The 22335-nt window shown below is 41.2% G+C and overlaps 2 protein-coding genes across 5 annotated transcripts; one reads left to right on the top strand and one right to left on the bottom strand.

The window, feature by feature from the left end:
* Positions 1-223: 223 nt before the first annotated feature.
* mre11a (MRE11 homolog A, double strand break repair nuclease) lies at positions 224-6142 on the top strand. 3 transcript variants are annotated; one of them, XM_073493898.1, is made up of 19 exons: positions 224-270; positions 729-807; positions 971-1103; positions 1182-1342; positions 1445-1532; positions 1635-1776; positions 1871-1985; positions 2591-2776; positions 2881-3052; positions 3162-3242; positions 3325-3454; positions 3537-3637; positions 4107-4277; positions 4362-4599; positions 4803-4895; positions 5015-5079; positions 5191-5252; positions 5445-5535; positions 5718-6142. In XM_073493898.1, exons 2-19 carry the CDS (start codon positions 788-790, stop codon positions 5757-5759), a joined length of 2091 nt encoding a protein of 696 aa, XP_073349999.1. In that variant the 5' UTR covers positions 224-270; positions 729-787; the 3' UTR covers positions 5760-6142. The 3 variants fall into 3 exon arrangements, with proteins under 3 accessions (XP_073349999.1, XP_073350008.1, XP_073350017.1); XM_073493907.1 differs by lacking the exon at positions 224-270 and adding an exon at positions 526-591; XM_073493916.1 differs by lacking the exon at positions 224-270 and having other exon boundaries at positions 712-807.
* A 984-nt stretch (positions 6143-7126) lies between these two features.
* On the bottom strand, positions 7127-21490 carry tmprss4a (transmembrane serine protease 4a). 2 transcript variants are annotated; one of them, XM_073487779.1, is made up of 13 exons: positions 21316-21490; positions 12663-12717; positions 12383-12526; positions 12028-12180; positions 11770-11896; positions 11556-11675; positions 10596-10639; positions 10101-10263; positions 9840-10006; positions 9380-9475; positions 9129-9271; positions 8590-8742; positions 7127-8463 (listed from the first exon to the last, which is right to left on the bottom strand). In XM_073487779.1, exons 3-13 carry the CDS (start codon positions 12492-12494, stop codon positions 8452-8454), a joined length of 1290 nt encoding a protein of 429 aa, XP_073343880.1. In that variant the 5' UTR covers positions 12495-12526; positions 12663-12717; positions 21316-21490; the 3' UTR covers positions 7127-8451. The 2 variants fall into 2 exon arrangements, with proteins under 2 accessions (XP_073343880.1, XP_073343877.1); XM_073487776.1 differs by lacking the exon at positions 21316-21490 and adding an exon at positions 17292-17611.
* Between the last annotated feature and the right edge of the window lie 845 nt (positions 21491-22335).

Here is a 22335-nt window from a genome sequence, read left to right as displayed (position 1 = left end):
AATACCAGCCTGGCCCGTCAGACGCCGCGCACATACATATTAAATGTGTGTTTTAGATACATCAGGTCCGGCGCGCCTCTGTGATTAAAGCGAACGCACATCATCTGCTTACCGGAAATGTAGTTTTTCCTCCGCGGAGACTCCCAAGTTTAGAACGCTGGTGCCTCAGGAAGAAACTACAATAACTCTGAGCCACCAGTGAGGGGCGGGGAGAGCGTGTGCAAGACTTGCCGGGACTTCTTCAGGGCAAGTTTACCAATTCCGGAGGAGGTGGGTTGCGATGTTTCTCCCACGTTGTAGTTTATGTTACCCATAACAAATAGAAACTACCGAACGTTTCATTGAGATATTAATCGTAAATTAGACCCAGTCGATGTGTAAACATAGGCTTAGTTCGTGTCGCATTTGCTCTGAAGGGTTTTCCAGCAAACATGAAAGCTAACGTTACCTCACCATCCTCGCTGTAGCTTATCATGTAGTTAGAAGTTTCTGTTAGCTAGCTACTACTTTACAAACCGTGTATTAGCTAGCTAGCTACACCAGCTATCAGAAAATATATCAAACACAGTGGACTTTAATGTCAACTTAAAGGTGACGTTATTGCTCGTTGACGCCTATTTTGTAAACATGGCTTTTTGTATTAGTTAGAAACTGTTATGCACATTTGTAACTTCAGCTGTCACGTCTCTGAAATGTAAAGCAAAATAACTTTTGTCATTTTTCTTCAGGGAAGCCTTCTGCTGATTACCTGTGAGGTGTAAACACATCTGTAATTTCCCACACCATCATGTCCTCGGAGAGCAACTTGTGAGTCTGTTTAAATTATAACTATAAAACCAAATATAATGTGATTATACTCGTTGGTTGAATCTCCCAATAACTAATACATAATCTTTATATCTAAGTAATGCACAGGGCAGTCTGAAGAATAATCTAATGTATGAGCTGTGTGTCTTTTTGATGGATTTAGAGATGATGAGGATACCTTCAAGATCCTGATTGCTACAGATATTCACCTGGGCTACCTCGAGAAGGATGCTATCCGTGGCAGTGACTCCTATAACACACTAGATGAGATCCTGAAATGTGCCAAGACAAATCAGGTACGTGCAAGTTGACATGGTGTATGTGTGCGAGTGTCGGAGCCAGAGTCGGTCATCTGCTTACCTTTTTGTTTGCAGGTAGATTTCATCCTGCTGGGTGGTGATTTGTTCCACGACAACAAGCCATCACGCCGGTGCCTTCACAGCTCCATCACTATGCTGAGAAAATACTGCATGGGAGACACGCCCGTAACGTTCAACCTTCTCAGTGATCAGACTGTCAACTTCAACACCACCCAGTCAGTGTCTGCTGTGTTTGTGTGGTCATTCTCACAAAACATTGTCTTCTTGTTGAATGAATGTTAGACTAATAATGTAATATATGTGTTGATGTGTTGTAGGTTCCCGTGGGTTAACTATCAGGATGAAAACTTGAACATCTCTATTCCTGTATTCAGTATTCACGGTAACCATGATGACCCAACTGGGGTGAGTTTCCTCCCGCATGAAAAAAATGATTAGACACGAGACAAAATCCTAATATGCAAGTATTTGCATTTGCGCATGTCTTTTCTTTTTATTTTCTTCTAGGCTGAAGGTTTGTGTGCAATAGATCTGCTAAGTGCTTCTGGACTTGTCAATCACTTTGGACACTCTCATTCAGTGGAGAGGATAGAGATTAGTCCCATCCTCATGCAGAAAGGCAACACCAAGCTAGCCTTATATGGTCTTGGTAAGTGTGAAAAGAATTTTTTTTTCTAAGATTAAGAAAAAATAGGAATTGTAGTATCTGTCTAAATTGTGTGTGTGTTTGTGTGTGTTTATAGGCTCGATCCCAGATGAGCGCCTGTACAGGATGTTTGTCAACAACCAGGTAATGATGCTTCGCCCCAAAGAAGACCAAGATGAATGGTTTAACCTCTTCGCCATCCACCAGAACAGGTGTGTGCATCCATGTGTATGTTGTGTAATCCATTAAGAGGGAAAAGTTGTATTCTTTTTCATATTGCACCAAATGTCAAGACATGACAGACTGTCAGATGTCATACAAATGCTTCTGTATCTCAGATTAAGTTTAAAGAATAGAAGATGTGTGCAGGGAGGGACTTCCAGAGAGGGTGAATAAAAGGATGCCAATTTTTACATAAGGGCTCAGTTTGTTAAATGGTCTATAAAGTGTCTGAAAATTTCCATAAGATTTGCCCAAGTTGATGTCTTGAGATGTCTTGTTTTGTCCACAACCCAAATATATTACATTTTCTGTCATAGAGCAGTAAAGAAACCAGAAAATACATTTAAGAAGCTTGAATCAGAGAATTTTTAAGTTTTCTCTTAAGAAAATTACTCAATCTGATTAATCAATTATCAAAATAGTTGTAGATTCATCTAATAATTGACAGCTAATCAATTAATTGTTGCAGCTCTATTTTCTATGCATTGGGAGCAAATCTTTACTTCATTACCTCACAAACCCAGGCCTAGTTTGTCATTGTATGTTTCCACTCTACATTTCATTTTTAAGTATTTTCTGTCGTTTTTTTTTCTAGGAGTAAGCATGGACCCACTAACTACATCCCTGAACAGTTCCTGGATGACTTCCTTGACTTGGTGGTGTGGGGTCACGAACATGAGTGTTTGATAACACCAACCAGAAATGAACAGCAGCTCTTCTACGTGACGCAGCCTGGCAGCTCTGTAGCCACCTCCCTGTCCCCTGGAGAGGCTGCCAAGAAGTACAAATAGATACACTCACACACACAGTGAATGATAGTCTCATTATTCTGAATGTGTTTTGGAGTGAATATGTAGCCAATCTACTCTGTTTGTGTGTGTCTAGGCATGTAGGGCTGCTGAGGGTGAAAGGTCGTAAGATGAACCTGGAAAAGGTCCCCTTAAAGACGGTGCGTCAGTTCTTCATCGAGGATGTGGTGTTGGCTGACTACCAAGACCTCTTCACACCTGATACACCGCAGGTCACAAAGAAGGTGGAGAACTTCTGCTATGCAAAGGTAACACTTAAAGTCACCATTAAACATACAGAGCCCATCTGGCATCTATTGCCTAGTCGTCTCAGCTTTCTTACATCTGTCTCTATTTCTTTCTGCTGTCATTCTGTAGGTGACAGAGATGATAGAAGAAGCTGAAAGAGAAAGACTCGGATGTCCACTCACCCCAGAGAAGCCGCTTATCCGCCTGCGGGTAAGATGGACACACGTGCTGCCAGTGCACTTATTGTCATACACGCTACATCTAAACTCATGCTCCTCATTGCCCTCCTCAGGTGGACTACAGTGGAGGCTTTGAGACGTTTAACACTTCCCGCTTCAGCCAGAAGTTTGTGGAGCGCGTGGCCAACCCGAAAGACATTGTTCACTTTGTCAGACGTCGTGAGAAAAAGGAGGACATCAAAGGTCTGGCATGGACTAAATCCACAGCTATGAATCTGCTGTATGTGTACAGTATTTTTGACATGTTTCAATCTTTGCTTTTCAGATGAGGTCAATGTTGACTACAGCAGAGTGATGAAAACCACAGCAGTTGAGGGGCTGAGAGTGGAGGACCTGGTTAAAAAGTACTTTGAGGCGGCCGAAAAGGTACTGTACACACATACACACACACACTGTCACATACTTACAGGCAGGGTACGAACAAAATCTTAAAAGTTAGAAACTTTTGTTTGTTTTAACTGTTGTGCTTTTTCAAGTGCGGAAATAATCTTGTATGCGAATAAATCTCTGAAAACACTTGACTTTCAACATAATCTGGTGCCTAATGGACACGATCACTCATGTTAACCAAAAAACTTTTAACATTGAAAGTGAGTAAGTAAGTAAATAAACAAAGTGACAATATACATGTATTTTTCTTGGTGTAAAGGAATTGTGTAAACTTAGTTTTTTGCAAATGAAGTCATATTAACAATTAGGTGTAATGATGAAGGCTTCAAGGCTCTGGAAATTTTGGGTTTAGGTACCTCAAAAGTGCTTAAAAGTCCTTGAATTTTAGGGTGTCAAAACACTTATTTTCATCTACTGTGTATTCTGTGTGTGCGTATCTTCACAGACAGTGCAGCTGTCACTTCTGACCGAGAACGGCATGGGGAAGGCCATTCAGGAGTATGTAGACAAAGACGAGAAAGACGCCATCGAGGAGCTGATCACTTACCAGTTAGAGAAGACACAGCGCCACCTCCAGGCCAGAGCAGTAACCACAGAGCAGGATATAGACACAGAGGTAAGTGGGTGGGGCTAGCATTGGAAGGAGGATAGATGAAGCTGATGTTGTTGCATCATTGAGTATACATTTTTACATTTTCAGATCCAGCGACTCAGAGACTCAAAAAAGAACACGACTGAGGAGGAGAATGAAATCAAAGAAGCTATCGGCAGAGCCAAAGCGCACCGTCTGGAGCGTGGCGATACTGGAGACCTGGATATATCTGATGATCTTGCTGATGTCGCTATGGACTCTGATGAAGGCTTATTCCCACCCCCCGCACGAGGCAGAGGGCGAGGAGGTAGAGGGCGGGGCAGCCGGGGAAGGGGGAGAGGGAGAGGTGAGTTATTATCTGACATGAATACGAAGTGAACTTAGTGGCCAGAGATAGATGTGCCAAAGGTTTATTCAAGAGTGTAGGCTTGGTAGTATGGCAAAGAGATAGTTTAGTTTCAGTTCAATTACATTTAATTCAGCATCAACAAAGGACTCTGTATAATGATGTTGTGTGTTGAATCATAAACCCTGCATCTGTCCATCCAGGTGCTGCTGCCTCCGAATCAAAGCCAGCCGGTCGGGGCCGTTCCCAGAAATCCTCAACAACAACAACAGCCCCAAGCAGAAGCATTATGCAAGGTAGGAGTGTGTGAGTGTGATGACGTTCTGTATACAACAATGTGCCAGGCATCCGAGAGAATCCACAGAAATCTTTCGCCTCCGTCAACTGTCTCTCTTCTTTGTTCCTCATTCTTCAGCATTTCAGGCTCCGTCCCAGAGATCATCTCGGACCGGAGCCACCAAATCTTACACGGCCGATGATGTAAGTCAAGTGAAAATACATACAGTATTCATACAGTCAACACACACACCTTAATTTTAATATTTATGTGATCTCTCTTCAACTTTGTTTTTCTTCTTTATTCATCGCCAGCTGACCATTGATGACTCCGATGAAGATATACCTGTAATGAAACCTACCCGACCCCCTCCAAAGTATGTTTGTTTCAGCTACATTGTGGCAGTCCAGCCCTTTAAGAGTGAAACAGAGTAGTGACTAATATATGTCCATACTGTTCATAGTATATGTATATGTAAACGCACTCCACCAGTCATATATTTTGCAACTATGATATATATATATATATAATTTTTTTAATATATGCGTCTTTCTCTTGTGTATGACAGAGCAGCTTCTTCATCGTCATCCTTCACTAAGTCCAGCTCTCAGAGCCAGTCAAGAGGAATCGCATTTGATGACAGTGATGATGATGATGAGGTAAAACGAGATCACGAAAAATTATAAAGCATGTGTCTCTTTTAGTGTTAAATTTCTAACAAAAACATATTTCACCTAATCCATCACATAGGTGCTTGCCAAAACTTTTCTCACTTAACTTTTTTTTCTCTGACCAATGTTTTAATAATTTTTAAAAATGTTCATCTTTTTTCTTTTTCCAGGTTAATCCATTCAAAGGCCCCAGCCATCGTTCAAGGAAATAACTATGTATCTATTGTATAAAACTTGATTTTCCAAAAAAAAAAAAAGCTGTGCTTTTCTGAAGGACTTTAAAATGCTTGTTTCATTTTTTTCAGCACCGAGTCTTCTTAATGTTGACAAAAGATAATTAAAGTTGATCAGCTGCTGTTGCTTAAAACCAACCAATCAGTCAGTTTTGCTGAAAGGCTGGGCTAAAGGCTTTGAGGGGATAAGGTGGAGGGGGCAGTTTTCACAACCTCGTTCGTTAGCCACCACCTGAACGCACCAACCGGTAGAGTTCGTCTGATACTGTACATCGAGATTAATCCGTGTTGGGTTTTGTTATTGCCTTTTGTAGTTCTCTGATATTCAGGAAAAAATAAATGTTTTTTTCATATTCGTACAACTGTCTCCCTCTCTTTTTAAAATTATGGACCGTGTCTCCTTTCTCCAAAGTTGTGGCTGTCGTAGAAATAACCTTGTGTTGACATAAGGACAATGATGAAAAAATCTGAAAGAGCTACAAAGAAATACACCATCAAATGTGGCAACAAAAAAGAAGTCAGATCCTCCATGCTTGGCATTTTGTATTGGCCCTTTGTATAATGCTTTGTTCCCTTTTGTCACTGAGCAACACATTTATCTGATAGAAATTGTTGCATTGAACAAAATGTTTAGGGTCCTTGCACCAGTGGAGCTGGAGTCTGATAGGATGTTCCTGCTGTCTTGCTATTTAAATTGGTCCTCCAGCATTTCAAGTTTTAAATAGAAAGCATGTAAGGTGTGGTAAAAGGTAGAAAAGAGGTCACACACAGAAAATAACATCTATCCACCATAGGGGGGCAGTATAATACAGTGGGTAACAGTGAAAGAATCATGTGTTGGATGTGTCAAAATTAAGATGTTGTCCAGATGCAGCATAGCAAGGCAGATATTTGGTACAACTTCTCCAAACCTTAATTTTACAGGTGCAATATGTAAGAATTGGCCACCTGGTGAATTTATCGGGACTGGGAGCTCTGCTTTTAGTTAATTTTTGAATATTTTTAACCAATCCTTACATATTATCCCTTTAAGTTATAGTTATTTTTCATTCATCAGATGATTTATTAATCTACCTGTCTTCTTGCACAATCTAAGGTATGTTCCACTGACTGTGCATGAAATTTGAAATGGCTTCATTTGGATCATCTTTTGTCCAGAATTAATATAACCATTTACATAAATCCTGTTTCCCGTTGCTCCTTTTGTTCACCCTGGGTCAGAGGGTGTGTGTGCGTGGGAGGAGGACACAGTCTAGAGCAAAGAGAGAGATCCTGTTTCTAGCACATGCACATACAGGAATATCAAGTCAATTTTTGTGTCACAACAATTGTTCCACTTGCCGAGCTAGAGAAGAATGTCTTTATTATATCTACAACCTATTTACATACATATAAAAATCAACAAAATGCACCATATTTACAGTCAAATCTCATTATCAATCACCGTGGCACTCACCATACTGTATGCAAACCTCAAAAGAAATGTAATTCATGTCCAGCTATTCCATAATATGATACAGTGTAATATAATATGCTAGTAAATTATGTTTTTTTAATGCAGAAGTGCCAATTTATACTTATTTCTTGAGAATGAAAAATAAACACAGGTTGATGAATTTGTTTACTTTGCTACAAATGGAATGATTACTTTAAAATTAGCAAATAATGACAAAAGTTTGGCCTGCGTGCACATAATTGACATAGTTTACTGCCTGTCTCTCAGCTTTAAATTTTAGGAAATTACATTTCCATCCTTTTAGCTGTGAAGGCGAAATCTCAGTAACCACCGCTCCGATTTTCTGAAGGCGTGCTGGATATCTGAACTCAATGTGGAAGCACTATGAAAAGTCAGTGCATTATTTGACTTGAATCATCTGCACATACAGTAAGGTCAAGTAACTTTCCACTTAAAGTGCTCATATAAATCAATCTGTGGTAGGCAGAAAGTCTGTGCTGTAAAAAGGTGCATTTGCCCTTTAAAATGGACTTGCGTAAGATAGACTGAATCAGCACCATAAATGCATTAAACTCCTGGATTCACTTTTACAATATTGGTGATATTAACCTGAGGCTTCACACTGACCTCTGTTGGCTTTAGTATAGCACAGGTTTACCTTACCTCTCGTCACCATATGAACCCTCTTATATCATTGCACACCGAAAAATCAAAGCACATAGTAATCAAGTACATTATGTCTGAGGTCTGCCAGTCTGGTCTTCACAGTTAAACACACTTAAAACAGTTTGTACACTTAATGTTGAATCATTATATCAATGCTAGTGATCAAATATTCTATTTTCATCTGTTAAAAGGCAAGAATCAGTGAATTGGGTCCGTCAAAACACTATAAAAGCTAAAAACATCCCAGACTGGCCAGCAACACAGAACATTAATGTACTTGTACCCTGAGAAAATAACCTGAAATGACACAAACCACACCGGAAATAAGTTAGTGTGAGCTGAGTGTGTGTGCAGTGTTTTGCATAAGGCTGTGTTTAACAGTTCATCTACATTGCTGCTGAGTTCGATCTTCAACTTCCCCGTTTCTCTACTTCTTTCTCAAAACTCCTGGCCACCACACTGAAACGAAAGAGTTCTTGTTGTTTCACAGTCTGTCTGAGCTGGACTTGACCGCGGTCTTGTAGTGGCTGCTTGTCACAATGGAGGAGCTCAGGGGTTTTTCTGTAGAGATGAAGTAAAAATGATCAGGGCAGGCTTTGTATTGTAGATCATGTTGAATTACTACTACTAGGATAAAGATACTGGACCTTACTATCACACAAACTTAGCATTCTCAGTATGCTGTACCTCAATGACTGTATGAATCCAGTTGAGCATCTCTTCAACGTTGCAGTAGACACCTGGTCTTCTCTCTCGGGCACAGCCGACGCCCCAGCTCACCACTCCTACCAGATGCCACTGAGAGGAGGTGAAGTGCACCAAAGGACCCCCACTGTCCCCCTGGGATTCATAACAACACAGTTACAATTTGAGAAATATTCAAAATACAAAAGAGAATGCCAGCAGTGAATTATTCTGCACACTACTGCTGTTTTTAATCTAACAAGTGAGCTTGCCAGAAATATTGTTAACCGACAGTAAAGAAGATATAAGAGCCCTGTATTTTTATTCAAATAAACAGATGGATTGCTGCTTTGCCGCAAATAAACTTGGTTACATTGTGAGTCACACAACGTCCTGAAATGAACACGTTTTCCCCGCTTTTTTCTTGCCTGACAGGATCATGTTGTGCACAGGCCTGTAGAAGTATAACTTGAAATGTATCTGATTTTTAAAAGTAATACATTACATTACAATACAAAATATTATTGTCAACGGTCCGTTACCTGGCAAGCATCCACTTTCCCCTCCAGGAAACCCGCACAGATCATCCTTTGGGTTATGGAGCTACCATACACTGAGGGGCTGGAACACGTAGCCCGGTCTATCAGAGGAACAAAGGCCTTCTGAAGTGAAGGAGAAACTTTACCTGAAGGAAGCACAAGGATACAAAATTTGAGTTATAACGTCAGAGAAGTTGTCTTTCATTATTCACAAGGTGGCAGCGTGATTGACAAGTAGTGTGTAGGTTTCTCACCGTTTTCCTCGAGGTATCCCCAGCCAGTCACAGCCATGTTGGATCCGGCAGGAAGCCCAAAGGCTTTAGGAGGTAGACAAACCGGCTTGCGGCTCTCTGAAAGACAAGGGGCAGTGCATTCATTTGAAAATTCTAACTTTTTATTTATTTGATTTTGGCCAAGCTTTGGCCGTTTAAAAAGGTGCAGATAAAGTGATTAAACTAGCTGAATTTATAGTGAAGAGCTTGCTGTTTGGCATGTGTGCCACTAGAGGGCAGCAGAGTTAAACCTACTGAATAATGCTGAATAATAATAATAATAATAATAATCCTTTCTTGCCCTTACTGGGACTGTTCACATTTAAACTTCACCTACAATCTCTGCAAGGCCATTTAAACAATACGCTAATACAAAACACACCAATCAGGGAGGGCGGTGATTTCTGTGTGTGTCTTTATGAGTATTAAATTAATCTCTCACCTCCCACTGAGATCGGGCTGCTGAGTCTCATCAGTGCGATATCATAGTCGTTTCGAGCTGGATCATAATCTCCATTCAGTATGACCCTGTCCACATAGGAGCCTCCCAGCGTGCCCATGAATGTCCGGCCTGACACCACTCTCCAGCGACTCAGCTCCAGTTTGCTGCTGCAAGGCCCCAAAGAAGAGAGCAAGAGTTCATGTGCTATGTCAACCACAAAGGAAATTCAATGCAAACTTTTTTTTAGTGAACTTAACCCACCCAGTGAAGCAGTGGGCGGCAGTGGCAACCCAACGTGGCGACACCAAGGAGCCTCCACATACATGTTGGCCTCCCTGCTGCAGGCTAACCTGCCAGGGCCAGTCCGCGATTTCAGCATCTGTGCCCCCGACAATGCGGTCCTGATTGCCCGTCTCTCCACAATCTAAGAAAAAACAAATGTATCTTGTTATTGCCAAAGATCACTGCCTGTGGTCTATTTTAAACTTATTTTTTGTGATCCTTCTGTTCAGTAAAGGTCATGTTGGACGAGTTTCTTTTCCTCCTTTTCAGAATTCAAAAACAATGAAGTAAACTGCTCTGTCATACGTTGCTAAGACAGAGTTGTGCTGGTTAACACAGACATGTACGGGCCTGTGAAACTGGTCATGCAACCACGTCACCTCTCACCCACCACCTACGTGTCCCACTCAGTCTCAGTGAAAATTGTAAACAATGTCAGCGACGTGTGGGTGCTGCTCTAAAAATAAAACTCACCTGAGCAGGTCAAAGACACCACAGATCCAGATCTGCATACACTGCTGTTGGAAAAAAACAAAAGGCATTCATCAAATATTCAAAAAAACATATGTACCACACAGTTAGCCAAACAAAGAAAATACACAAATAGTGACAAATAGTGATACTGACTGTTTTGTTCACTTTCATATGGCATGAGAAAGATGGAATTTTTTTGTCTTTTAGGAACAGAAACTGTGAGAACAAGCACTCGAAAGACATATGAGTGCTGAAAGAGAGAACTAAAGTGAAGGTTGTGTTTTTTTTAAGCAAACAGAGATGAGATCAGATTGGAATCTAACAGGGGAAGGGAGAAGTGTATGGTGACTTTCTGATTCAGAGGGGAATCTCCTATCTTCCTATTACAGAAGCAATTCCTAAACTGATAGAAATGACATGATGACATTGGGCCTGCGGCGGGGTACACCCTGGACAAGTCGCCAGGTCATCACAGGGCTGACGTATATTGACAAACAACCATTCACGCTTCCATTCACACCTACGGACAATTTAGAGTGACCAATTAACCTTAAGTTTCCTGGGAAGGTCACTGGGGAGGTTACTGGCGAAATGATTATGGGGGATACTTCTGGTTCTTGGAGATAACATGCTGCCATCAGTTGTTAGCTTCTATCTGCTTTCCTGGTGCTATCCTAACTTAGGATTCCTGACAGGACATTCTTCAGTTAGGATGTTCCTGTATGAGCTAAATTCCAATCGTAAGATGCGATTTATTCCTAAATGCAGTTAGGACACGTGTTTCTTTTAATCCCAAATCTCGTCCTAAACTGAGATGAAATAGGGCTTTAGGATTTTACTTAGGAAGCTTCTGTAATGAGGCCCCATGTCTGTGTAGCAATGACAAATATTGTCTCGAATAGTGAGATAAAAAAGCATTTGATTTTCCTTTCTAATGACAGAATGTTTTGCCTTCCTCACCGGTCAATGGTAGCCTGATGTACGGGTGTGTTTGTAGTCCCAGGCCTGACAGCTGTGAATGGTCCAGTCTTCAGGGAAGATATTAAAGTGCTCACAAGGACAGTGGTGCTACGAGGGTTACTGTTAAGACAGAAGGCAGACGATGTGAGACTTAATGTTAAATAACCCAGTCATTAAATTTGCATGACAATCTAGTCATCCACTGTGAACTCACTTTGTGTATCCCAGCTGTTTACATGCGGTCTGTGTGTGCTGCTGGGTCCAGTCCTCACCACACACACTCCGCCACCCTGAGCCAGGACTGTACACCTGCAGGACTTGCCGAGCTGACATGAGGCGCACTGGAGGGAGGAGGAGTGGCACAGAGAGGAGGAAAAGATTAGTCGTTTTTGTTTTCATGCTTTGTTTTTGTCTCTGCAGTGACAAAGCCAGACAGAGTCAGGTGATTTTTTTTTGTTTGTTTTTTTTTTACCTGGAAAGGTAGTGTTGGCCGTAAAGCTTGACACACAAGTAACTTCATCCTCTCCTCCAGAACAGTCTTCTTTCCCGTCACAGGCTTGGTCTAATGGGATGAATCTCACTGAACGCTTGCAGAAGAAATACTTGCTGTCAATCAACTTCTTAACTGCGGGGAAAAGGAGTGGCACATTGGAAGAGAAGGGAACAGTGTAGTTTAGAGCAGCAGATTGCTTGGATGATTCTGTCATGAATTTGACACCTTTGCAAAACATGTTTGTCTTGTATGACGGATGGAAACATGATACCATCTTGTGGTGTGCGTGTTTGTCATTGGAGGAGGAATTTACAGTCAAAGAATTGTGACTCACTGAAAAATCCTGCAGTGACCAGTATGCCCAGCAATACCACAACTGTCAGGACAGTCAGCAACACTCTCCTCCTCTTAGACGCCTTCTCTTTCTGAGTCTTTGGAGCCGTCATGGGCTTTCTGTGGCGGCCTGGCCGTGGAACCACTGGGATGATGAGGAAAAAAAAAAGACATAGCAATGGAGGAAATTAGTCAAGAGGAAAAAAAGGACATGATATTCATAAATAAATGATCCATCTGTGCAGTAACACATATGAACATGAAACCAGCTGACAGCTTACCTTGTTGCCTGGGATTCAATGGTCTAACGCTTTCCTCAGGCACCTGGGCGATTGTCTAGGGAAAGAATGACAAAGATACACAAGACAATATGAGCACAGATGTCAGAAAAACAGAGTGCATTACATGGCTTGAGAGACGATACTGTGCGTGTGTGTCTAGGTGGAGGTGTAGGTCTGTGATTGTGTAAGATTCCTAAGCTCTCCTGATCTGTTTGGATGTGACTATTTGTGTTTACTTCCACGTGGTTGTTAAAATACACGTGAGAATAAATTGCCTCTTACCCTGCAAAACATAGAAAACTTGAGCCATGTGTAACACAGGTCTATAATATCCTCGGGAGGATCCCCAAAGGATTACCAATCATCCACACATGGAACACCGTGTGCCACTACGAGCAGTCACGTTACACCCATGTGCCTATGTCATTCACTCCACATGCTGCGGGTAGGTCCCATTATCTACCAGACAGACCCCACCATGAAAGTGATAGACTCTTAATGTACAGTATCATGGGGTGTAGTGTGGCAGGGTCTATTGTGGAGACACAACACACTGTAATGTTGCAGGATGGTATAGTGAGAGGGGTGTCCACCCTTCTAACACTGAGCCAGGTTAAAGCCCCATGCTACTCACGTATCCTTGAGTAAGATATCAGCTATATCCCAGTTGCATAATTGCATTTCAGTCTGCATTGTGTCGGATGTGTAGGATAAATTACAAAATTAATGATAGTTATGTCCCAATACAGGATGCAGCACAGGAAGATCCACAGCTATGAAATGAATAAGGATGTACCGTTCATGAGCAAGTGAGTGACTCGAAAATGAGGCCTATCCAATATTTGACAAGAAAAAAAAAACAAAGATTAAAGAATAATAAATTATATTGTGTGTAGCGTGTGTGTCTTTTTTCTGCTTTTCTTGCCTGTCCCGGTTCTAAGTCTGAGGCCACTGCTCTGAAGAACTCGGCCCCGGATGGCTTTTTACTTTATCTGAAGAACTGGAGACCTGGCACACACATACCTGATCAGCCAGCCCAGGTTATCTAGATTTGCATTTTTATTATCAGGAAGTTGCCCTCAAATATTTGCGATCGGCTTGTTCAATCTTACTGGGAGATTAATGGTCGGTGTGGTCCCTTCAGTGAAGCAACAAGTCGTGACTGATAGCTAGACACTTGGGGTGTGTGGACTCTACCAGAATAAGAAAGATGCAACTCCTGATAGGTGTTTTATTCAAATTTAGTGTCTTTAAACTGGTTTAAACTACGTTACATTAAGCACCGGTCACTCAGGACGTCACAGTCAGAACTAGATGTGACTTCTTAGTATTTTTATTTTGGAGTTGTTGGAAGTTGACAGACATAGACATTAAAATGGGTTAGCTGATTTTTTTTGTGTGTGGACACATTACCTTTTAAGATGATGTTGCTAACTTGTCAGCTACAGTTGCTTATTCACACATCCAGCAGTGAATCCTGATGAATGTGAGTCCATCAGTCACTCTCTTTAGCTCTGGTTTTGGTCTATACCAACTCCAGAGTGAAATATCTGATGCTTTAGCTGCTAAATGCTCCACTGTGTTCATGAGTGTGTAGGTAACAGTGTTTGTCTGCTGTTTGTGAGGACCACCAGTTGATTAAGCTGAATCCAGGGTACAGTGGATTATGGGATATTGAGTTCTACAAGGATACACCAGTTGTGTCGTCCAAAATCAGGGTGATCGGGTGGCCAAGTCCCACAACTCACTAGCTCTGACAGATCTTTAAATCTTTGGCAGATAGATATTGAAGCATGTGTGTGCTTTTACTCATCCAAGGCAAATAAAATTCATCCTATACTGTAGCTCAAGTAACAGACAAGCATGGCTGCTGACTGGCCCACTTGGAGGATTTCAGCAGATGGTATACAGTATAGCTGCTGAGTAACGGTTTGAAAGAGCACTTTCGTCTACCTGCTGCTCTTCCTTTGTCTTGTCCTCACAGCTTTTCATTCATTGTTAAGTACAAACATATTTTTGTTAGTTGATACTTTGTGTTGTTAAAGAACGCCTGGTGCAGAATATTTGACGACCAAATGGGGAGTTGACAGGACAATGACAAAACAAAAACAGCCAACGGGCAACACTATGAGATGCTGTTCTATAAATTTCACTTCTGTTTCTAAGTATTCGGTATTTTCCCTGATTTGCATATTTCACTGCTGCTGTAGTTACTTCAGTTAAAGGAAATTCACAGAAGAGAGGTTTGAAAAGTAATTTCTGTGAAAATAACAGCCGAAGCAGCTGTTTCATGTCCACAGCCAGCTCTTGTCAGTCAAAAATTTGGAACAAGCAAAGTGTAAGCTCTCTAAAAGAAAGAGGGTCAACGATTGTTGTTAGGCAGGTTTATTTTTTGAAGGCAGCTGCGATGAATCAGCTCAGCTGGCCGAGACTGTTTCGCTGAGAAACTCCCTGAGACACTCTTATGTAAGACAGCATTACAAATGGTCACGTCCAACTTAAAGTGTGAAAAGCTGCATACGTCAGAGACCTAGAGTCTTTATTCTTTAGTCTCCACGTCATGTCTCCAAATCTCTCTCAGATTTCTGTTCTCTGAAAGTGAGTTTTGTATGCATTAAGCCCTGCAGCATTTTGGTAAGTAACATGAGTGTTGTACTCTCCTATAGTCAAAATACAACTTCCCTTAGTTGTAATGATTTTATCGCCGTATCCTCTTCACTTTATGTAACAGGATGCAATGTGATTCTGAGATACCGTCTCTTCTCAACGTCTCCAAAAGATTGAAGTGCACATGACCTTTTCGAAATAATTGTATGTCCGCATCTACCAGTGGGCTATCACAATAAAAGAAGGCATAATACTTTGTTAATTCTTATATAAGAGAGACTTGATGTTCTCCGCAATTAGGTGGGAAAAAAAATATCTGCATATATCAGTATCAACATCAGCAATCGGCAAGATTGAGTTGGAAATTATCACCATATTACATATTGGCAAAATCCAATATTGTGCATCCCAAATGTAAACTCATAGTTTTTTTATTTTAACATATGCTGATTAAAACAAATCCCCTCAAAAGAATCACACACACACGTCGCTGATACAAAATCTCAGTAGAAAAAAACAACAAGTGAAACTAGGTCATCATCAACTGACGATATAAAGTTTCAGCTGAATAAGTCAGAGAGGAACAAAGCCAGGATTAATGAGACAGCAAAAAAACATGGGAGGCCCATCGAACTTGGAAAACCAGAAAGATGGGTTCAGAAAGTCAAAAGTGCGGCCAAAAGTGGACAAACACACAACTGAAAATATTAGTTTTTCCCTCGGCCTGTGGAAGACTTGTGTGCACATATTTGGCAGGGGGGTTGGGGTGTCTTCCCAAAAGAAAATCTTAAAGACAAAATTTGCTAAAGAGGTCCACTGAGAACTAACTTCAACATTAGATCCGTGAGAAGTCATTTAGTTTTTATGCTCTCCACAATGATTTTACATTCATTCCTCTTAGGTGGCGCCCAAACGACCTTTGTTCTGTGCCCAAACGTTATTTGGCTCGACCTAATGGTAGAAAAAACTCTGAGCGTGACAGACAGTGTTATGATAAGGCCTACCGGGAAACATAAATGTCATCATTGGCCCCATGACTAATATAAACCGTTCTCACAGCAGCATTACAAAACAATCCTGTGGCATTAGCTGGGCACGACCACGTCGCTTTACTTCTGCAGTAACAGCCATGGTTTTAAACGTGACATTGTTAAGTTTCGAGTGGTGAACCCAGTGTTAGTGGGAACAGCTCCAACTCCAGTGAAAAATCATAACTGGGTCAGCCTTAACAGATAAAAGCCTTGACCTGGCAAACCTTTTGTTCAAGCGAGGTGTTCCCCTGGCTGTTTCTCAGCTCTGTTGGATTATGTTCCTCTTAACTGAAACGTGCACAAAAGGGCTTTTGAGAAACAACGCGTGACATGTTGGACGAGCTTTAATGGAAGACAGAGATCCAGACCAGAGCAGTCCACCTGTGGTAAGATACTTAGAAACACAAACAAGCACATATATATGAGCAGAAGTGCACACTATAGTTAGTGTTGAGTGGGATGTGCTCACTAACACACACAGGCCGGTCCTCATTCATATAATAAGGTGGTTGGTACAGACATACATTCTCAAAATTCTTGCTTTCTAGTTTGAAGTGCAGATAAAATAAGTCAAAACTGTCATTTCCACCCCAATCAAACAAACTAATCAGTACTGGTGGATCAATATGAACCCAACCTACCTGCACCAGGAGCTGCTACTGATCACACACCTTTAACAAGATATCTTTTTATAAAGCACCAGGCAACATTTGCCTAAAACTACAGCCCACTGTTTATGACCCCATTTATTTGTAGATAGCATCTCCAACATGCAAAAGATAGCTGCTATGAGCCAGTATCACTATACAAACTGGTTGGGCACAGATAAGCAAACACAGAGAGCCTCTGGTTTGACAACGTGTCTCTGTACCACAGTGTGATAACAAACTCATTTTCGGGATATGCAGTGATAATATTCAAATACGCCCTCGAATGCAAACCAGTGACATGACTTTCCATTTCCTCCATGAGTATGTTAAGTTGCACTCACCCACATGATGCGGTTGTCTTTCCTGGTAAGGCCCAGATGCACCACATCCAACACGGAGCACAGTCTAAGCACTGCCCTCCCTCCCTGGAGGTGGCACTCCCCTGTACCTCACTGTCCGCTGGATGTCCTCTCCACTGACTTCAACTACCAAACCTGGTTTGATTCTCTACCTCTTTCTCTTTCTCTGGCTGTGTAACTGAATCCGGCTTGAAGGGTGCCTGACTTGCCCCTCTTTGAAACCCCGGGGCTGTAATAAACAGTGCTGGTGTGCGGCGTTGTGTTTCGACGCTCCGCGGATTCAGAGAGAGTTGTCTTTGAATGACCAAGCCCTGCTGACAAAACAAAAACAAAAACTATTCCAGGTAACCTGACTCTTGAGCCCTCCTCGATCTGTCTCTACCTGTGCGCCTTCCCCACTTTTGTCCCTCCTCCATCCCACACATCCCTCCCACTCCAAACCTTTTACGCCCCCTGGACATATAGCACACCATCTCCTCTCCCCCACACCTTCTGTGTTCTTTACTTCTTAGCTCCCCTCCAGTGCCTCTTTGCCTCTCAAATTGTTACCCAAACATACATACACGCACAGCCATGCATCTGCACAAATACAAATACATGCAAAAACAATCACATGTGCAGACACAGGTACACACTAACACAGACTCTCAATGGAGTAATGTGCCCTCAGGCTGGGGTGGATGTCTGTTTTGACAGTCGAGCGAGTAGCCAGTTGGTATCAGTCATCAAATTGTGACTCATGCCTTGTCACTCCATGGCATGAGCGTAATAAGAACATGACAAATACACTCAATGACCTAGAAAAGTCGACAGCCATGTTAAGGAAAGTGATGTTTTTAGCTTTAAGGGGCTCTGTGGGACTTCTGTGTTGTGGTCGTTAGTTTTACGTTGTCCTTCACAAAGAAATCCAGATGTCCAGCAGCGTTAAACAACTTCAACAAATCGTCCACAGGCCAGGTCTCATTTTTCACATCCGCTAGCATGTCGCCCAGTCAAAAAGTGATTAATACATAAACATTGCTACAGATTGTTACATAGAGCCCCTTTAATATCAATACCAGTGATCCAAAACGGTCACAATAACCGTTCACCATGTGCTATCTCTTGCTATTTAGCATTAAACACAAAGTACAGCTGAGGCCTTTGGGAAGATGATTAGTTTTGCAGGTATTTAGAGCAAGGTATTGGACAAATTAAAAATGACATGCTGATAGTGAATTTTAATTGAAAGTAAGGGGATCGCCAACATTATTATAATTGATCCTGACGAGAACAAATATCAAGCACAGTCGCCAGGATATAATGTTAGCACTTAACCTTTCTGCAAACCACAGATATGTCCAAGGTTGACGCTGGTAGCAAACGTGGCATATCACGTTCACATTATATGCTTATTAGCTGACTTTTACATTGGAAGATGAAGGGGACAGTAGTTACAACAAGCCAACAAGGCTGCTTAACAGCCGAGTTGTGGCTTGAAAGGCGGGTGTTCTCTTTTAAGGAGACCTGGGGACATTTCCATCCATGATCGTGGCGACCAAAACTGGTACTTTAAGCCAAACACTTTTCTGGCGATTGGGTTTACACTAAAAAAATTAAGATATCAACCTCATGGTGCCAGTAGAAGACATTCACTAGTGTTCATCTTCTGGGGAACATGATTTCCCAATATCATAGCAATCCATCAGTAATAGTTGAGATATTTCAGTCTGGACCAAAAAGACCAGCAGATGGTTGCTAAGCCAAGACTGTGATGTATTTAAAAAATATATTTTAATATAGATTTGATCTAATCAAAGGGTTAGTTGAAATATCCGAAATTGGTTTCTGTAAAACACTCAAGAATGCTGCGGTTGTAGGCACACCTAAGTCTCTGAAAAAAAAATTCTCACACATCCAGTTGTGACCAGATGCGACATGCCACGTTTCAACCAGCAGCAACTTTCTGTCCTACGTGACTCAAGTGTTATATCACCCTTTAACGATGCACCCAATGGCCACTCCAGTCACTAGGTCAGAGCTTCTAGAAATGAAGCCACTGCGAGTGTTATGGGACACTGAGCAGAGACAACTGAAGGAAAAAAGTTGGGAGTGTGAGAAAAAAGGCTGATAAGGTTGGCTGAAGAGAAAGAGCCATTGTTAGAAACAGCAGCTGACTGTGTTGTTTGACCTGGGCTATTAAATTCAGTGAACCGTGATGCTCATTCCCAACCTTTACTCTCGTATAAAGCTTGGTTTATGGACTAAGTGACTGTGTCAGAGTGCACAGTATATGCAAAAATAGATATATTGATAGATGTATCAATTAGGGTGGGTAGATAGAAACATGTGTATATGTATGAGTCTGATCACCTCTGAACGTTCTCCTCTGAGGTTTCTAATAACTCATATAACCTCTGTGAAACTTGTTGATATTCAGGTTGCCATGCAGTAGCCAAAACATTCAGAGGCTCCACCCTGGTATGAAATCTGGTGCATGACTTTTATTTGTGTGTTTGCCTGACTGATCTCAGGTAAAGTCAGTATAGTGTCTTTTAGATTAAAATTATGGGGTTAATAAAAAGACCACAGTGTGTGTTTACAGACTGTACTAACATCAATTGTATTTATAGTAAATCATTCATCTTTCGTTCCCTCTATAATACAGCACACTTCCCTCAGAGTTTCCACTCGAAATCAGATGAATAGTGTGCAGTCACAATGTTTACCCTGGCTGACATGGTTGAACAATGGCTGATGAGATGTTTGTACATGCCATAAAAGAGAAGATGAGGACAATTCAGAGATCCAATAAATCTATTGTATGCCCTTGTTTGACTCTAGGCTTTTTATTGTTCCGCTGCTTCATTTTGTTCATAATCCCATCAGCCCTCACAGCGCGACAGCCAAACACACAATCCACATCCGACTGATGAAAGTCATTATTCATTACTCTACATGTCTTTGTCAATGAAAGCACATGTCGAATCTGCTAAAGTTGTTTTGCTTTGAAACTGGGTGCCTGTAAAGGTCAAGGACGACTACTTCCCAAGCAGTTTATAGTCCAGATAGGTTACATATTAACACAATGTGTGTCCACAATGAAATTAAGAATTTGGGCCAACTTAGAGAAGTGGAGCCAATTGCAAGTGTTTTCAAACAACTGTACTCCTTTTTCTCTGACAGCATCTTTGGTAAATGTTGTCTCATGTCTCATTGACTTGGAAACAAGAGTAAGTGAGACATTCAAATTCTCTCCAAAATACTGAGAAACCTCGGCAGAGATCTTTCTGTGAAGTTGAAGCATTTCATTTTACCAATTTTGAACAAAGCATAGGACACTTGAACATGAAAAAATAACAGTAGTCCAACTTTGAACACAAATCTGATCTCTTACTTACAAAGGAGCTTATTAAGTTTCACATATTTCATTTTAATTGAACTTATAAGCAGAATTTAACACCTCCAAATGTTGACTTTAGATCATATTATTCAACACAAGGCAGGACCATGAGGCACCTTGAAAAAAACATTGACATCAAACTTGTAAGAACGTGTTGGATAACAGTGAATTAAAGGTCAGATACGAAGGTTTTCGGGTTAGAATTTCATGCTGAATACCGTCGCAAAGCGTATCTGTCAACCTGGGAATGAGACTCAACAATCGGATCAATCCTCCAGAATCGCCTCCCCCACCTGTAAGACCGGGAGCTTTCCTTGAAAGTATAATGCACACCCTGTCTGATAAGGGTGGTTTACCAAAGTTTAGTATGAGATTTAAACAGATGGATCAAAGTTCTTTTCTGATTCTACCTCCATAAATAACAAATCATATACCGCTGATACAGTGTGCCGATAATTCTTCTAAATGCCAACGCAGTGATTTTGTTCCTGAGGAAATGTGATAAACAGAGGTGATAAAAAAAACACCCTCATGTCACACACACACACGCACACACACACACACACACACACACACACACACACATGGAAATCATTTGTCATATTTAATTGTACGGTTCCTCACCTGTAAAAGCAGCTGTCACTCCTTGTCAAAAAAGCATCTGTAGATCAGTGAGAAAACTGGTTGAGAAAAGTATCCCTGAAGTATGAAGTTCAGCATCGTTTCCTGAAGACTTTTTATTCTTTCAGCAGGTAACACCCTTCAGAGTTCCCTCATCTCCACCTCTCTGTCCTCCACTTCCACAACAAACAACCTTTCTCAGTCTGCGTCTCTCTCTCTCGCTCTCTCTCTCAAGCACACCACCTCAGTTTTGTCGACACAGGTGGGCATTTTGTGAAACTTGATATTTACGAGAAACGTAAGGGGAAGTGCAGGTGAAAAATAACTGGTTAATGATTAACGGCTTCACATTTCATGTTTCCTGGACTCCAAAGAATGTATGTTGTCTCGCTGTCATCTGGTAAACCCACAAACATGTTTTACACAAAACCATTTTCTTTTTGTTTCTGAAAATGGTCCAAATCTTGTTAGAAATGCTTCAAATTAAAAAGAAAAGTCTTGCAAAAGACTAAATTCTTTTCAAGTGAATACTGTTTGGGTCTGTTATGTGTTGCATTTAAGGTTAAATAGAGTGATTTAAAAAATGGAATTTGGAAAATAACCAAGAAGAAGAGTCCGAGTGACTCTTCCTGAATATAGGACAGAAGAAAGAGAAGGGAAAACACATGAAAAGACAGGATAAAACAAAGAAGTCACCAAGATTGTCTGTGATAATTAACAAGTTCTGTCCAAAATGTTGTACATTTTCTATATATTTAATTCCAAAACATGTTATCTTAGGCATTCAAACTGTGTCATGAGGTTTAACTGGGATCCAAGTCACTGTGTCATTGTCCGTTGGGAGCACAAAACACTCTATGGTTTTATTGTCAGTGAACGCCCACCTTATCTGCCCGACACTTTTAATTGAATGGATTTACAGTACAAGGAAGAACTTGTGTTGTCTGCTGAGAAATCTGAAATACATCACTTGCAACATTAGAAGGCGGCATGTTTCGTCGTAATTTATCAATCATGACATAG

This window comes from Pagrus major, chromosome 2, assembly GCF_040436345.1.
Source record: "Pagrus major chromosome 2, Pma_NU_1.0".
Taxonomy (NCBI): Eukaryota; Metazoa; Chordata; class Actinopteri; order Spariformes; family Sparidae; genus Pagrus; species Pagrus major.
Note: the sequence above shows the minus strand (reverse complement) of the source record. Positions and strands in the feature narration are given on the sequence as shown.

Coding starts and splice junctions, on each gene's coding strand:
- mre11a (XM_073493898.1), top strand. CDS start 788: ATGTCCTCGGAGAGCAACTT. Junction 2,777..2,880: donor CCTGGAGAGGCTGCCAAGAA/GTACAAATAGAT, acceptor GTGTGTGTCTAG/GCATGTAGGGCTGCTGAGGG. Junction 5,253..5,444: donor CCTACCCGACCCCCTCCAAA/GTATGTTTGTTT, acceptor TGTGTATGACAG/AGCAGCTTCTTCATCGTCAT.
- tmprss4a (XM_073487776.1), bottom strand. Junction 12,527..12,662: donor ATTGAATCCCAGGCAACAAG/GTAAGCTGTCAG, acceptor TCATCATCCCAG/TGGTTCCACGGCCAGGCCGC. Junction 10,640..11,555: donor CATCAGGCTACCATTGACCG/GTGAGGAAGGCA, acceptor TTTTTCCAACAG/CAGTGTATGCAGATCTGGAT.